The sequence below is a fragment of the Rhinatrema bivittatum genome, chromosome 8, assembly GCF_901001135.1.
Source record: "Rhinatrema bivittatum chromosome 8, aRhiBiv1.1, whole genome shotgun sequence".
In the NCBI taxonomy this organism is placed as follows: domain Eukaryota; kingdom Metazoa; phylum Chordata; class Amphibia; order Gymnophiona; family Rhinatrematidae; genus Rhinatrema; species Rhinatrema bivittatum.
In genome coordinates, this window is record NC_042622.1 from 82796916 (window position 1) to 82814339 (window position 17424).

General features: G+C 44.9%; 2 protein-coding genes across 10 annotated transcripts in view; one reads left to right on the top strand and one right to left on the bottom strand.

Annotated features, from left to right (window-relative positions):
* Window positions 1–718: 718 nt before the first annotated feature.
* C8H9orf78 (chromosome 8 C9orf78 homolog) lies at window positions 719–16734 on the bottom strand. The gene is made up of 9 exons (XM_029614294.1): window positions 16571–16734; window positions 16059–16118; window positions 15800–15851; window positions 14764–14834; window positions 12789–12866; window positions 11716–11913; window positions 11163–11299; window positions 1485–1586; window positions 719–1068 (listed from the first exon to the last, which is right to left on the bottom strand). The coding sequence occupies exons 1-9, from the start codon at window positions 16654–16656 to the stop codon at window positions 977–979; spliced, it is 876 nt and encodes a 291-aa protein (XP_029470154.1). The 5' UTR covers window positions 16657–16734; the 3' UTR covers window positions 719–976.
* USP20 (ubiquitin specific peptidase 20) overlaps window positions 16609–17424 on the top strand; it is a 211290-nt gene continuing 210474 nt past the window's right edge. For 8 of the 9 annotated variants that reach the window (XM_029614271.1, XM_029614270.1, XM_029614269.1 and 5 more), the window contains exons 1-2: window positions 16737–16853; window positions 17241–17337. In XM_029614271.1, coding sequence (XP_029470131.1) covers window positions 17257–17337 — 81 coding nt within the window. In that variant the 5' untranslated portion in view covers window positions 16737–16853; window positions 17241–17256. Of the gene's footprint in view, window positions 16854–17240; window positions 17338–17424 lie in introns of all 9 variants that reach the window. The other variant, XM_029614272.1, reaches the window with a different exon arrangement.

The window sequence follows — 17424 nt, forward strand, 5'->3', positions numbered from 1 at the left end:
ATCTTCTTTATCCATTCTTCTCTATCTCCCTACCTCAGCAGCATTGATCCATCTCTAGCCCCCTACCACTGGAGCATCCACTTCCTCTTCCCCCCTCCCCACTCTCTCTTCTTACCGGTGGCAGTTCAATTCCCATATCCTCCTCTGACTCTTTCATCAGTGGTTTGGGTCCACACAGCAGGCCTTATTTTCCTTTGGCAGCAGCTTGGGTTGGCATTGGGCTACTTTCACCTCATGCAGTGCATGCTGTTCTAGTGTTCTGCAGTGGGTGGCAGTTTTAGAGCATGCACTTCTGCATTCAAGGAACAGCATTATCAAAAGTCTTAGTGAAGAAACTTCCTGGCTCTGTAGCAGCACAGTTTAAGGAAGGTTGCAGGCAGGCATGGAATCCCCTCTGCTTCCTCATTCTACTACTGATTCTAAGTCTGTGTGGCCTTACTAATATGACTACATCTGTTCTGCAAATTAGTCTTCTGTCCTTGTTAGAAAAGCAGAAAGCACATACAGCTCATTAGATCTCTCAGCAATAATGGTTGCCAAATAGAAGCATCATAATGACCAAGATCAGCAGCTGCACTATTGCAACCTTAGCTCAGCATTCTAGAGAAGGAGCTCATCTGCATACTCCCAACTCCCAAACTCAAGACCCTTCACACTCCTTTGCCAGGCATGGATCACTCACACCTAACCTATAACACAGAAACATATCTCTGAAACGTTTTAGGACAAATAATTTTTAATTAGATTTTGTCCAACAAATCAGCTCAGGCGGGAGTTTTATTTAAGAAACCAGAAGTCACCATAAAAAGACATTTTGTTATAAGTATCCACTTTAAGGAAATACAAAATTACATCCAGAGAATCTTCAGGGATAGAAAATAAAAGGACAACTGCTTCAGGTTATTTTATCACATTATTTATACAACATATCACAGTCATGGAATGAGCATTTCAGCAGGAGCTCCAACCATAACTGTCAGTAGCGCCGATTCATCTTCTTGAATTTCTCATAATGATAGTCATCAGTTGCCTTCTCGTTGGCTGGGCGCTTGCGATTGGGAGAAGACCCTGAAGAAATCAGAAAAGCACAACAGTGACAGAGATAGTAATTTAGGTGGCCGGAAGAAGCAGACGCAATGTATCACTTTGGGCTGGTGGCTGGAATTCTGAGCTGTAAAACAAGCACAGCCACATTTCCATTGTGGAAATTTGAGTTATGAGGTGTTCAGTCTGCTGTTTCTCATGTTCCTTCTAAGCATTTTAAACAATTACAAATAAACTTAGGTATTCTTAACTATTCTTGAGCTTCTACCATTGATTTTCTAGATGGGAGATGAATTTGGCAATGCAATGATTTGCACTTCTTGAGCAGTAACCTGGATCCTTGGCTCCACACACATAAGGGAACAAGTGCCTTCCTTGTCTCAGCTCAGCTTGAAGTCCCTGTGTTATTCACTTGTGTGTGCTTACTGCTGTCTACTTACGTTCTGGTTCTGGCTTCTCTGTGTCTCCCACCCGTAGTGGCTTGGCCTTTGGTTCCTCTTTATGACGTCTATTCACTGGCATGTTCAGCTCTTCATGGTAAACTGTAAGGAAGAAGAGGAATAGATGCTGAGAATAAGAAAACATGTATAGGAAAAACAACAGACTTTGGGGGAGAGGGCAGAAAATGGAGAAGTAGATCCACGCAGAGCTCTCTCTGGTTACAGGCCTCACACCAGCCATAATAACTTTTTAGTACTTCTGGAAAATATGTAATTTCTATTTTAAAAAATAATGGAGAAATTACTTACCTGATAATTTTATTTTCCTTAGTGTAGACAGATGGACTCAGGACTAGTGGGTTTATGCTCCCCTGCCAGCAGATGGAGATGGAGCAAGCTGACATCACAGTATATATAGCCCTGCAGTGATCCCAGCCTGCTAGTATTCTCTTCAAAAGCAACTGTGGACAGACTAGCAAAAAACCTGATTTAAAAACAAATAACCAGAACTGTATTCAACCAACCATAAACACTGAACTCACATAAGATTCTAGGTACCCCAAGCTAGGGACTGGATGAAAACTTGCTAGTAATCCCTGGGGACCCATAGCCCCACAAAAGGACTATTGACACATTCATGTGGCAGCCGAGGGTGGGAAGCTGAGTCCATCTGTCTACACCAAGGAAAACAAAATTATCAGGTAAGTAATTTCTCCATTTCCTAATGTGTGGACAGATGGACTCAGAACCAGTAGGATGTACCAGAGCTACTCCCCAACAAGGTGGGAAGCTGCCCGCGATCCAGTCAACACCGCCTGTGCATCCTCATGGGCTTGCACATCCAGACGATAAAACCTGGAAAAAGTTTGTAAAGAGGATTTCATCACAGCTCGGCAGATATCAAAGGGAGACAACAGACTAACCTCCGCCCATGACATTGCCTGAGCCCTAGTGGAATGAGGTCTAACCTGAGTAGGCAACGGTTTTCCAGCATCCACATATGTGGCTGTGACTACCTCCTTAATCCAACGAGCTATAGTAGCCTGCAAAGCTGGAGCACCCTGCTTACTCCTGCCATGGAGAACAAACAGGCGATCAGTCTTTGAAAAAGACTCAGAAAACTCCAGATACTGCACGACACACCACTTGACATCCAAGGAGTGCAAGAAACGAAACTCCTCCGCATCCCTGACCTTATCCAGGGATGGCAAGGAGATGGACTGAGTCAAATGAAAGTCCAAGACTAGCTTGGGCAAGAAGGATGGAAAAGTACGCAGCTGTAATGCCTCTGGAGATACCCAAAGGAACGGCTCCCAGCAAGACAAGGCCTGCAGCTCAGAAATTCGACACGCAGAACATATAGCCACAAGAACAGTCTTCAACTTCAAAGTCAACAATCGTAAGAAAAGGCTATGCAGTGGTCGGAACACAGGACTCACCAAAATATCCAGAACCAAATTAAGACTCCACAATGGAACCGGAAACCTCAAGGGAGGCCTAAAATGCTTCACTCCCTTCAAAAAAACGGGCCACATCAGGATGAGACAACAATGAAACACCATTCACCAGGCTTCTGAAACAGGAAGAGCCACAACCTGCACCTTCAAGGAATTCAGGACCAATCCTTTATTCAATCCATTCTGCAAAAATTCCAGAATGAGAGGGATGTTAATTGAACGAGGAAGAACACCCGTTCCTCACACCAGACCTCAAAAACTCTCTAAACCCACACATAAGCCAAGGACGTGAAGAACTTGCGAGCGTGGAGTAAAGTGGCAATCACTGCAGAAGAATAACCACGCTTTAATAAGCAAGTCCCCTCAAGGGCCAAATCATAAGACAGAATCAAGTTGGATCCTCGTGAAGATTTGGTCCCTGTTGTAACAGATCCATGTGTGGCAGAAGACAAAGGGGGGCCTTCACCAGAAGTCATTGCAAATCTGCATACCACGGACGCCTGGACCAGTCCAGTTCCACCAGGAGTACTAGCCCCCTGTGGCCTTCGATCTTGCGAATTATCCTGCCCAGCAAGGGCCACGGAGGAAAGGCGTAAAGCAATCTGTCTTCCAGCCAGACCTGTATGAAAGCGTCTATTCCCAGTGACCATGGATCTCTCCTGTGACTGTAGAATCAACGAACTTTCACATTTCGAGAATTCGCCAGCAGATTTCCATCGGCAAGTGGAGCCGAACTGCATAGTCCAGAAACTGCGGGTTCCAATGAGATAGCAGAGAGCGCTGAAGAGGACACATATGCTCCCTTACCCATGGCAGCACTTCAGGGTAGCCGCCATCAAGCCGAGCACCTGTAGGTAGGACCACACCGTCGGGCATATGGTGTTCATCAACTGATGCACTTGAGATATCACTTTCTGGTCTGAACGTCCGGTAGGAAAACTATCCTGTCCCGTGTTGAACTGGACCCCCAGATATTCCAACGACTGGGATGGCTGAAGATTGCTCTTGGTCAGGTTCACCACCCAACCGATCTCCTGCAATAAGGAGATCACCTTGTGTGTCACCAGGCGGCTCTCTTCCTGAGACTTGGCTGTGGCTAGACCAAAAGGCAGTGCCCGAAACTGATAATGGTGCCCCAACACCGCAAAGAGTAGAAAGTATTGGTGTTCCAATTAGATAGGAATATGAAGGTAAGCCTCTGACAAATCCAAGGAGATCAGAAATTCTCCCGGCTGCACCGCCATTATCACAGAGTGTAAGGTTTCCATGTGAAAATGAGTCATCTTCATTCAAGTGACAGTTGATCCTCTTGAGGTCCAGGATGGGAGAAAAGGAGCCCTTCTTCTTGGGCACAACAAAATAAATGGAATAACACCCCATACGTTCTTGAGACGTGGGCACAGGAACCACAGCCCTCAATCTGAGGAGCCTTTGAAGTGTGAACGCCACTGCCTGCTTCTTCTGCGGGGAGTTGAAACGTGACACCATGAATATGTCCTGAGGAATACTGTGAAATTCCAGAGCTTACTCTTCTCGTATCACCTCCAGGACCGACTGGTCCGTCGTGATCTCGACCCACCTCTGATAAACGAGAGAGAGATGTCCCCTATTTCCTGTTCTGGAAGGTGGGTCGGCAAATCTTCATTGGGGAGCTCGGGAAAGTCCACCATCCAAGCTCGCTCCTCTCTTGATCTGTTGGGTATGAAAGGACTGAGACCTACTGAAAGGCCTAATCTGTTGAAAGGTCGTATCTCTATGGAGACGAAATGCCTGGAATCCCGGAGATGGTTCCTCGGAAGCTATAACTGCTTCCGAGGAACCAGAGACTCGCCCCACTTACTAGCCAGTTTCTCAAACTCACTCCCAAACAAGAATGAGCCTTTAAAGTGCATTTTGATAAGATTTGCTTTGGAGGCTGCTTCAGCTGACCAATGAAACAACCGCTATCACCAAAGCCACTCCTCTGGCTGAGGTCCAAACCAAATCATAGTCTGTGTCTTCTAAAAAGGCGACAGCAGACTCCATAAGCACTGTGGAATTCCCTCCAGACTTATCAACCTCCTGAGAGAGAAGCAAGCAAGATCTTGCCATTAGGGTGCAATAGGAGGCAATCTGTAAAGTCATTGCAACCGCCTCAAAGGCTTGTTTAAAAATAGTTTCAATGCTTCTATCACGTACATCCCTCAAGGCCGCTCCTCCCTCTATGAGAATAGTCATCCGCTTAGAGACAGCACATACCAGTGCATCCACTTTGGGGAAAAATGCAAATGCTCTCTCACAGCCGGATCCAGGCCTTCCAATGCAAATGCTCTCTCACAGCCGGATCCAGGCCTTCCAATGTCCGACCTCCTTTAAAATTTTTGCCTCTGTGGGCATCCCATTCCAGATCAATCAATTCCTGCATGGCATCCATCACAAGGAAAAAAAAAAAAAAAAGAGGCATTACATAAGGAAACCAAAATGGTATTCTTCCTCTGCTCTGACATGGCACCCGAACCAGGGACACCCAGCTATTTCAGGGGCTGGGAAATCAGGGCCAGTTCATCTCTATGAAAGAACAGCAATACGGTTTGATACGGTTCTAGCCCTGAATGAATTTCCCCATCTTCCAGGGAATCAGGATAAACCTCATCATCAGTGCCATCCGGATTCTTGTCGGGAAAACCCGCAGCGAACTGAGGCGAGCCCTGGCGCTTAAGCATAGGACTGGAAGAGGAAGGAGCCACCGACTGAGGGTCTGACCAGACAGGAATGGGTGAAGAGGAAAATTCCGCCTAAGAAAAGCTTGTAAGCCTTGAAAAAATTCTACCCAAGAAAAAAAAAAAAAAAAACAGCCGGGTCGAGATCAAGCCCAGAAGGAACTGGAGCTAGTCCCACAGAACTGCCCTTGCCAGTGGAGGAGCCAGTAAAGGAAGAACCAAGATCTGGCGTCGCCCCAGTAAAGGCTGTGACCAACCCATTATCAGAATGGGAAGAGCCAGGCTTAGCAAAATCTGAGGACGACAACTCTCCCTGTTCAGCATCATAGAAACATAGAAATGACAGCAGAAGAAGACCAAACGGTCCATCCAGTCTGCCCAGCAAGCTTCACACATTTTTTCTCTCATACTTATCTGTTTCTCTTAGCTCTTGGTTCTATTTCCCTTCCACCCCCACCATTATTGTAGAGAGCAGTGATGGAGCTGCATCCAAGTGTAATATCTAGCTTGATTAGTTAGGGGTAGTAGGGGTAGTAAGTGCCGCAATAAGCAAGCTACACCCATGCTTATTTGTTTTACCCAGACTATGTTATACAGCCCTTATTGGTTGTTTTTCTTCTCCCCTGCCGTTGAAGCAGAGAGCTATGCTGTATATGCATTGAAAGTGAAGTATCAGGCTTATTTGGTTTGGGGTAGTAACCGCCGTAACAAGCCAGCTACTCCCCTCTTTGTGAGTGCAAATCCTTTTTTTCCACATTTCCTCTTGCTGTTGAAGCTTAGAGCGATGTTGGAGTCACAGTAAGCATGTGTATGTTTATTGAATAAGGGTATTGTCTCCAGGCAGTAGCCATCATTATGGCGAGTCACCCACTCTTCATTGGCGGCCTCTTGACTTTATGGATCCACAGTGTTTATCCCACGCCCCTTTGAAGTCCTTCACAGTTCTGGTCTTCACCACTTCCTCCGGAAGGGCATTCCAGGCATCCACCACCCTCTCCGTGAAGAAATACTTCCTGACATTGGTTCTGAATCTTCCTCCCTGGAGCTTCAAATCGTGACCCCTGGTTCTGCTGATTTTTTTCCTACGGAAAAGGTTTGTTGTTGTCTTTGGATCATTAAAACCTTTCAAGTATCTGAAAGTCTGTATCATATCACCTCTGCTCCTCCTTTCCTCCAGGGTGTACATATTTAGATTCTTCAATCTCTCCTCGTACGTCATCCGATGAAGATCCTCCACCTTCCTGGTCGCCCTTCTCTGTACCGCTTCCATCTTGTCTTTGTCTTTTTGTAGATACGGTCTCCAGAACTGAACACAGTACTCCAGGTGAGGCCTCACCAAGGACCTGTACAAGGGAATAATCACTTCCCTTTTCTTACTCGATATTCCTCTCTCTATGCAGCCCAGCATTCTTCTGGCTTTTGCTATCGCCTTGTCGCATTGTTTCGCGGACTTCATATCATTAGACACTATCACCCCAAGGTCCCTCTCCTGCTCCGTGCACATCAGCCTTCCCCCCCCCCATCGAATACAGTTCATTCGGATTTCCACTCCCCATATGCATGACTTTGCACTTCTTGGCATTGAATCTCAGCTGCCATATCTTCGACCACTCTTCCAGTTTCCTTAGATCCCGTCTCATTCTCTCCACTCCTTCCGGCGTGTCCACTCTGTTGCAGATCTTAGTGTCATCCGCAAAAAGACAAACCTTACCTTCTATCCCGTCCGCAATGTCGCTCACAAAGATATTGAACAGGACCGGTCCCAACACCGATCCTTGCGGTACACCACTTAAAACCGCTCTCTCTTCAGAGAAGGTTCCATTTACCATCACACATTGTCTTCTGTCCGTCAACCAATTTGCAATCCAGGTCACCACCTCGGCACTCACTCCTAAGCTTCTCGTTTTATTCACCAGTCTCCTGTGTGGAACCGTATCAAAAGCTTTGCTGAAATCCAAGTATATGATATCGAGTGCTCTTCCTTGATCCAATTCCTTGGTTACCCAGTCAAAAAAGTCAATCAGATTTGTCTGACAAGATCTTCCCCTGGTGAATCCATGTTGCCTCTGGTCCATCAATTCTCCGGACTGTAGATAGTTCACTATTCTCTCTTTCAGCAGTGACTCCATTACTTTTCCCACCACCGAAGTGAGGCTAACCGGTCTGTAGTTGCCAGCCTCCTCCCTGTTCCCACTCTTGTGAAGCGGGACCACCACCGCTCTTCTCCAATCACTCGGCACCACTCCCGTTTCTAGGGATCTATTGAACAGGTCACACAGCGGACCCGCCAGAACATCTCTGAGCTCCCTCAATATCCTTGGATGAATCCCATCAGGCCCCATAGCTTTGTCCACTTTCAGGTTCTTTAGCTCTTCCCACACATTTTCTACTGTAAAAGGATTTTCATCTATTCCACTTCCCTCCAGTTTCTTGTTGTGTAGAGATGGTCCTTCTCCAGGGTCTTCTTTAGTGAACACAGAGCTGAAGTATTCGTTTAATATTTCTGCCATTTCTTCGTCTCTCTCCACACATTGATCATTACCACCTTTCAATTTCACTATACCACTTTGGACCTTTCTCTTTTCGCTGATGTATCTGAAAAATGTTTTGTCACCATTTTTTATCTCCTTGGCAATCCTCTTTTCTGCTTGACTTTTTGCCAACTTGATTAATTTCTTTGTCTCCCTCAGTTGATACAAATATTCTTCTTTGTGCTCCTCCCTTTGGGATCTTTTATATTTCTTGAATGCTGTTCTTTTAGCTTTAATTTTGTCAGCCACCTCCTTTGAGAACCAGATAGGTTTCAATTTTCTTTTGCTTTTCTTTACATTTCTAACATATAGAGCAGTTGCCTTGGTGATTGCTCCTTTTAGATTGGTCCACTGCTGATCCACATCTCTCTCGTTCTCCCATCCTTTAAGTTCTTCCTCCAGGTACTTCCCCATTACCTCAAAGTCTGTGTTTTTGAACTGTAAAACTCGGGTCTTTGTGGTTCTTTTCCCTATTCTTTTAGTGATATTAAACCATACTGTTTGATGATCACTGCTGCTGAGGTGGGCGCCCACCTGGACATCTGAGACATTATCTGCATTAGTGAGCACTAAGTCGAGCATAGCTCCTTCTCTCGTGGGTTCCAACACCATTTGTTTGAACAAAGAAATTTGCATGGCATCCACTATCGCTCTACTATTTTTAGTTTCTGCAGATGGGATTTTCCAGTCTACATCTGGCATATTTAAGTCACCCACAATCACCACTTCTCCCTTCTTACCTATCTTATGGATGTCTTCAACCAGATCTCTGTCCAGCTCTTCCTTTTGGTTTGGAGGCCTGTAAACCACTCCAATATAAATGGATGCTCTGTCATCTTTTTTTAGGTCGACCCATAGAGCTTCTTCCTTACCCCAACTTCCTTGTAGCTCAGATGCTTGGATGTTGTTTCTGACATAAAGAGCCACACCTCCCCCTTTTCTATCCTCTCTGTCCTTCCTTAACAAGTTGTAGCCTGGTATTGTTGTATCCCATTCATGACACAGGTCAGAAGCCAGGTCAGGCTGAGAAGTCCTAATGTGACAGGCAACATAAACAGGAAGACGCTTAGGCTTCTTGCTTACCGGCACCATCGCAGCAGTAAACGTGCGTCGGAACGAATCACACTTAAAAGCAGAACGCGCAAAAAAAATAAGCGCCTAGTAGAAAGTGCGGCAAGGCGCACGCAAAACCTGTGCGTCAAGTTAAGCACGGGAACAGTGAAAAAGTGTGTGTGTGTTTAAAGTGCGCCCAAAACGCGAGTGCACAATGTGTGCGCAGAGCAGACGCACTACACACACCGACGTCCTGTAGAGGGCAGCAGAACACAATAAGAGCACGCTAAAATGGCCACCATGGCCTACCACTTGGTGTGCAAGAAAAAACCCTAAGTGCGGGGCCTAGTCCACCAGGGGCCACTCAACCCCCAAGGCTGCCTGGGTTCCCAAACCCAATGGGAGTGGGAACGAACATTGGTATGGTGTGCCAAGCACAGAGACCAGAGGAAGTCCTGAAATCCCTCTAACTGTCTCTGATTCAAGGTAAAAACTTTCTCCTTATTTTTTTTAAATCTTACCTGAGCTCAACGTTTACTGACAGAATACAGAGACAGTTTCCGGCTGTGTGGGGAGAGGGCATCTGCAGTCGCCGCTGCACTCGACCTCCTGCACCCGCTGCCTTTCAGCTGAACTAGCAGCTAAATCCACGCTGGGAAACCCAGCTACCGGACTAAGGCACACCTCTGGGGGACCACGGAAATCACCTCAGGAATTCTCAACTGGGGGAAGGGAACTTTAGGTATCACCACAGGAGAGCAGGGCTTTCTTTTCCTATCTTTAAAATTTCAAATTTCTCCTTCCAAAATGCTCGAAGCAATCCCCATAGGGAGATGCACGTCCACCATTTGCTGGAGACAGAGAATACAAGAAAATTATTCCTTACCTGCTAATTTTCGTTCCTGTAGTACCATGGATCAGTCCAGACCGTGGGTTGTTCCCCTCTACCAGCAGATGGAGTCAGAGCAAAAACTGAGAGGGCACTCTCTCATAAGCTGGTGCGCTCTCTGTAATCCTTCAGTATAAAGTATAAGAAAGCCAGAAACAAAAACCTTGGATGGATCAATATAAAGTGAATAATAACTATAATAATCCGTAGAAATGCAACTTGCAACAAGAACTCTTAGTCAGTCCCATACGGGTCCTGAAAAGATCCTGGCAAAGTCCAGGGATCTGTGCCAGCAGGCGGTCGAGAGGGTTGTGTCCCTCCTCCAATCACTCTGCTGGGTCGTCAATTTTGCCAAAAGCAGCCTAACTCCGTCGCAGTCCTTCGACTTCTTGGGAGCTCATTTCAACACCAAAGTGGGCACGGTCTCTCTTCGCATGGATCGGGCTCAGTCCCTCCTCAATCAGGTTCAAGCGCTTTCGAGACCCCAGCTTCCCACAGCATGGGACTATCTCCAGGTGTTGGGCTCCATGGCCTCCACCATAGATGTGGTCTGGACTGATCCTGGTACGTACAAGGAATGGAAGGCTGGGGTCACTGCAGGGCTATTTATTTATTTATTTAAAAGTTTTTTATATACCGCACATGGGGTCACTTACGTGTCCGTCTAGGCGGTATATTGTGATGTCAGCTTGCTCTGTCTCCATCTGCTGGCAGGGGAAAATAAACCCACTGGTCCTGAGTCCATCTGTCTACACGCTAGGAAATCCTTAAATAAATTAAAAAGCTAGACTATGAAAAAGTGCCCAGCATCATTCCTGAATGTCTCACCCTGGGTCTGGATCAGGATACAGAATGCCTTCAAGAAGATCTTTCTTTCAATACCCTCCAATGCCTGGAAGTAAACTCTAGCATTTAAATGTTTTTAAAAGATAAACATAAGGATCCCATTTTGCAAGGAAAGTATATCAGGCATTTGATATTACTATACAAGGATCTGGAGTGCCTCTCTAGCAGCCTCGGATGAGCCCCTCCCCAGGCTGCAGACTCACATCGATTGTGCTGCACATAGTTCACAGCCATGTTAGTGGGGACAAAAGAGGTTTCACTGGCTTTCTTCTTGTTCTGCTGTTCTGCTAGCAGTCTGGCTTTGGCATCTTCTGTAGAAATAATATTCTTTATTTTTGCACTATGGAAAGAATTAAAAAAAAAAAAATTTGGTTTAGAGACACTCGTGAAAAAGAGCCCCATAACTAGCAACGTGACTACAGCAATGGTTCACTTCCCAGACTTGAAACAGTTGCCACACAACAGTGCATTCATTAGTAGAGAAGTTACAAGAAGCACTAGGAATAAGGCTACAGTAAGTGTTGAGAGGTTCTTAAGAGTTAAGGATCTTCTATCACAGCCTAACTGAAAAGCCCTCTAAATGAGGTTCTGCCGTTTGAGAACTCATTTCTGGAGTGCATGTGATGTGTGGTAGCTCTAGTAAAGCTATCACTTCCATGCAGAAGTAGAAACCAGTGACTCTGGAAGTTGAAGCACTGTTCTTGCTGGAGGCCCCCCAAACTCCCACAATATGATGTGTGCATGGGACATACATACTCGATTCCAAGGTCCACCTCGGGAATGCCGCTCAGCATTTGATTGGACAGCATCTCTTCAGTCTTCTTAGCAGACGAGACATTGATGCTGTCTGGCAGCTCATACAAACAATCCTCTGCATTCTTCAACTTCACCTTCTTTTCCTCATTCTCCACAATCCCTTTCCTTTTCTTCAACTCAGTCTCGATGTACTTCATCCTGAAGCCACCACATGAAGAGAATCTTCAATATCTGAACTAGCAATGCCCACCTGAACTCTCTTCCTCCTGTTTCCAGTCAGGATGGAAGAACCCCTGCCTCCACTCTTGGGGTCTCTTCATATATATCCACTGTTGAGATCATTACCACAGTCACATTCTCACAATGCCCAATAGTTTGGGATGTGTAGTGTTCCCTCTGATCTCTATCAATAACACCCAATACAACTCTTAGGCTCTTGGCTGACATAGCCCTAATCTAGAGCCATCCTGCCACGTCTGTGTCCCTATGATAATGAGATGAGCTTCATCTCTACATGAAGCAGAAGCCCTGTGGTCTCTCTCAGCTCCTTCCCAAACATTTTTCAGTCTTAGTTTCTATGCCAAGTCTGAAAGCAGAAAGTTCATTACAAATGGAACCCAGGGATTATGACAGCTACATAGCTGAGAGGTTCAGATCAGTACCTGCATTCTCCAAGGAAGTTTAATCACACATTCACTCATGGATCTCGCGTGTGCCCTTCTCCCATTTCCAAAAACTAATTCTGTATGAAAAGGAAAAGAGCTAAACCTGCAGCGTTTAGAAGTTGACTTGCATTAAAGAAATTAGACCTGGGATCCTAAAACATCTCTGGTGAAGGAGATGAAAACAAGTCTTCAACACCCTTTACTTACTTTGTGGTGGGAGAGGATCATTAGAGCTGGAGCATAAACAACACTGAGAAAAAAATACTGAAGATGGGTCCCAATAAAGACAACTGCTAAGTGGCCTTCTGCAGGGCTTTAAATTCAACAATATGAAGCCTCAATTGCAAAAACTGACTTTCAGACCTGACATCTGTATCCCCGCTCCCTTTCATCACTCCAAACCCCTACATGTCAGCATCTTCATCTCGTCTGTTGGTCTCTGCTGAGAATGATGTTCCAAGATTCAGGTCTTCCTCTTCACCAAGCCTGTGCAGGTGAGACAAGACAGATTTCAACAAGGAATCAATTCAAGCATCTGAAGAAAAAGTGTATTTATTTATTTATATTCCACCTTTCAGGTATTGCACATGGTCCATGGATTGTACTACTGTTGGAAAGGGTTTTATGGAACCAAAATACCATCTGGATACAAGACTGTATATATCCACACTGTGGATCAGATCTGGGTTTTTGTGTTCTCTAAAGCAGATGGAAAATGTAGTGTTTTACACTGACACAGCTGTGTTCATTTACACTATTTATTTTATTTATTTAGGGATTTTTATATACCGCAGTACGTAAAAAGATACATCACCGCGGTTTACAATAAACAATAATTAGCAACAGGCTTTACAGATAACAGGTATGAATGATAACAGGCAGTACAGACAGTAAACCATAAATTAATATAATGTTTTACATACAAGAATGTATGTAAAACACTATAAAAAGACAATATTTCTGCAGCATTTTCTCTTGATGATTGCAGCTCCCTTCTGTAATGGAGTTATTTCTGATTACTCTGTCTGAGGATACATTTAGAGGTTAAGCCATTATGGATTCCAAATTCTCACTCGGACACAGACTAGTTTGAAGGCCACAGACCAACTTCTAAGTGAACTCATATTTACTGTTTTACACTGTGAAATGTTTATGAACAGGCAAGAATCTGAGAACTGTAAATCAAGTAATTCACAGATGAGAAAGTAAATAATGAACTGATAAAGTCTGAGAGAGCGAAGGTCACACAGCTGAAACTGATTAGAACACAGAAGGAGGGAACACTGCTGCTCTCCAAGTATTTAGTGTATTAAGAGAAATAATAATACTATATGCAATTTTGGTCACTGCATCTCAAGATATAGTTGCGATGGAGAAGGTACAGAGAAGGGCGACCAAAATGATAAAGGGGATGGAACAGCTCCCCTATGAGGTTAGGGCTGTTCAGCTTGGAGAAGAGACAGCTGAGGGGGGGATATGCTAGAGATCTTTAAAATCAAGAGAGGTCTAGAATGGGTAGATGTGAATAGGTTATTTACTCTTTCAATAATAAAAGGACTAGGGGGCACACTGAGAAGTTAGCAAGTAGCACATTTAAAATGAATCAGAGAAAATTCTTTCACTCAATGCAAAAATAAGCTCTGGAATTTGCCAGAGGATGTGGTTAGTGCAGTCACTGTAGCTGGGTTTAAAAAAGGTTTGAATAAGTTCTCGGAGAAGTCCATTAACTGCTATTAATCAAGTTGACTTAGGGAATTACTGGCATCAGTAGTATAGGATCTACTTAGTGTTTGGGTACTTGCCAGGTACTTGTAGCCTGGATTGGCCACTGTTGGAAACAGGATGCTGGGCTTGATGGACCCTTGGTCTGACCTAGTATGGCAATTTCTTATGTTCTTAACAGCTAGAAAAGGAGAGAGTGCTTCTGGACTGATTCTTTGGAAACATGTAAGCTTTATATATATGTAGCAATTATCTGCAATTAATTCTTCTGCAGTATCTGATTTTATTTGTGCTATCCTGTTATTGATTAAATAAAACTACCACAAATACCTGGAACCGTGATATACTAAATCAGAGTGTGTGTGTGACTATTTGTGAGGGGAATAAACTCCTGGGTTAAAGTCCCAGGTATAATCTCAATAATTGTGTGTACATTGGGTATACCCCTGAGTTAGTCCTATGTGCATGCAAGTAACAAGTTCTTCAGGTAACTCTCAATGTAGACCCCAGTGAAATTAGCCCATAGGCAGAATACCAGTGTGCATGCTCTGAACCCAGAACACCTTCCCACACCCCAAAGTAACTCTCTTAACTGACCCTGTGCCTTGCCCCCAAAACCTTAGACTGCATAACATCATGGTCCCAGGATGCTGGTACTCACCTTTCCTTGCTACGATCTTTCAGTTTCTTCATATCCACCATCCCTCCTGTCTTTATCTTGAATGGGTCATCCTGCAAAGACAGCAGCAGGCTGTTCATTGTTTCCATATTCAATTTCACAGATTTCCTTATTCTCACTAATTACTTCTGGTTGATGATTCTTTTATACAACCCAGGAGAAGAGGAAAGGACCTCTGAAGAATCCCTAGGCCAGTATACAGTAGACATGACTATGCTTTACTCATTCTTCTCAATTTTCATCCCATCGGCTTAGGCTGTGATACGATGCCTTTGGCAAAGAAGGAGATTTACTTATAAACAAATATTTGATATTCCACCTTTTCCTAAGATAAGTCCCATCAGTAGAAAACCCAGTGAAGAAACAACTCTTCCACTAATCCCTAAGATAAAGACACATCATCTAACATCCATAGCCTCAGAAAGATAAAGATTATTATGGTACTATATTAAAAGTCATTTTTGGATCTGGACCTCTCATCCCATAATATTGTTACTTCCAAATCATCATACTATTATTTACCTGAATTTGCCACTCCCTGCCTCTCTATGCCAGCCCTCCAGCATCACTTTAAGAAACATAAGAAATGCCATACTAGGTCAGACCAAAGGGCTATCGACCCCAGCATCCTGTCTCTGACAGTGGCCAATCTGGATCTTTAAGAATTACCGGGTATATCCCAAAGAGCAGATCCATTTCTTGTAGCTCACTTTCATGGATAAGAATTTTTTCCCCACAAGTTTACCTAATAATTGTTTATGGGTTTTTCTTTCAGGTACTTGTCCAAATCCCTTTTAAATTCAGTTATACCTTGACCACATCCTCTAGCCACAGATTAAATCTTTGTCACTACCCTCTTTCTGCATGCTGATCCCAGCTCACTATCAGTATGATATATATTTCTTTGCTCTTTCCCTGCATCCTATCCCAAACCATCTCGGAATATAATTTTCCCTCCAAGCAGAGGAATTTCAATGAAGTTATTCCTAATGTGGTAACCACTGTCCTTGAAACTCACTGTCAATGTTGTCTCCTCTGGTAATTTCTCACCCACTAGCAAAGCTGCAGCGCTGTCAAAATAAAACAGAGTATGAATTTTCCAGGACACCTTCATATACTTAAAATGATTTTGATATCACATCATCCCTGACCTGTGATTTCGGAAGAGCCAGACAAATACAGCACCTTCACAGGTCACTTCTATTTTGAAGGCAGCATACCATTCCCCAGAGCTCTACACCCACTCCTTTCCAGTAAAAAATTGCCTTGAAACTTACCTCACCCCAGTCTGCCTGCGTCTTAGACTCTGAACTTCTTTTGCTTCCTCCAGCTTTAATCTGTGGAAATAAAACATTCAATTTAGCATAATTGCCCTTTTTGTTGGGGAAGGTCTCTCCTCCTCCAGACCGTGTCCGACCCTGGGCCATACACAGCTGTACTGCACGACTGGTTTCCCACCAGATGGAATCGAGAACTAAATGATAATAAAAGTTATTAGTGGAACTAGAACTCTCCATTTATTTGGTGGACAGCAGCAGTGCAAACATGACAGGTGCCGTGGGCAAGTGAACTGTGGATATTCCCGTAATGGCTAGATTGCGAGCTCCAGGGAGTAGGGAGTGTGCGTGTCTCTGTACAGCGCTACGTACATCTGGTATGAGACATATAAATTACGATTATTATAATGAAGCCCGGACAGTCATGGAGAGAGGGAATATTGGTTTAATTAAAGGTAGAGGGCAGGTCTAGCCTATTCTTCTCCTCAGGAGGAGTGCCTCTTCGCACCCACCTGACCTCCTCCGTCACCTGCTCATCCTCTTCTTCCTCATCGGAGGAGTGCGGCCTCCGCCGTCGGAAGTTTTTACCCGAAGGCATCACCCTACCTCACCAGGCCACCCGCCAGCTTCTTACTTCGACTTCCCTTCTCGCGCATCGCGGGCTGCGCCGAGAGATGACGTCACTGTACGTACTAACGCTTCGAGGGGGCGGCGGCGCTTCAGGAGCAGGATGTGAAGGGAGCGTTAATTCGATCTAGGCAGTAACAAATCCAGGGCGCTATAGAGAAAGGGAAGGTGAGGAAAATGAGCGCATCACAGAGGTAGTGGGAAAGAGGAGGAAGGGTGACAAAGCTAGGACCCAGGAATCTACAGATGGGAAGTGAGGGCTCTATATAGAGGAAGGAGGGAAGGTAGAAGAGTGATACAGCGCACTATAAAGAGGAATGGGATGAGGAAGGGGGTCCAGTCCACATCACTCCACAATAGAAAAGAATGGGGGCAGGGGTACAACGCCATATAGAGAGGCATGGAAAAGATGAGGGTAGGGTCCCAGCTCACTATAGAGAGGAAGGGCCAAAGTGAAGGCAAGGCCTAGGGCACTATAGAGAAGAGCAGATTAAGTAGGACAGACTAGTCAGGATAATAGGACCCAGGTTCATACCTTTCTTTTTGTGACCTTAGGTGAGCTCTGGCCATAATGAGTGAGCCAGACGCTTCATGTCCTCATGTGGGCTGCATAGGGGAGGTCACCAGGAGCGACCTGCTGCTGAAATCAAAGGTAAAAGAGCAGGAGGGAGGGGGCTACTAATGAGGTTCAGGCTTTGAACACCATACCTGGTTGAGGTTTGGTGTGGATCATGATGAG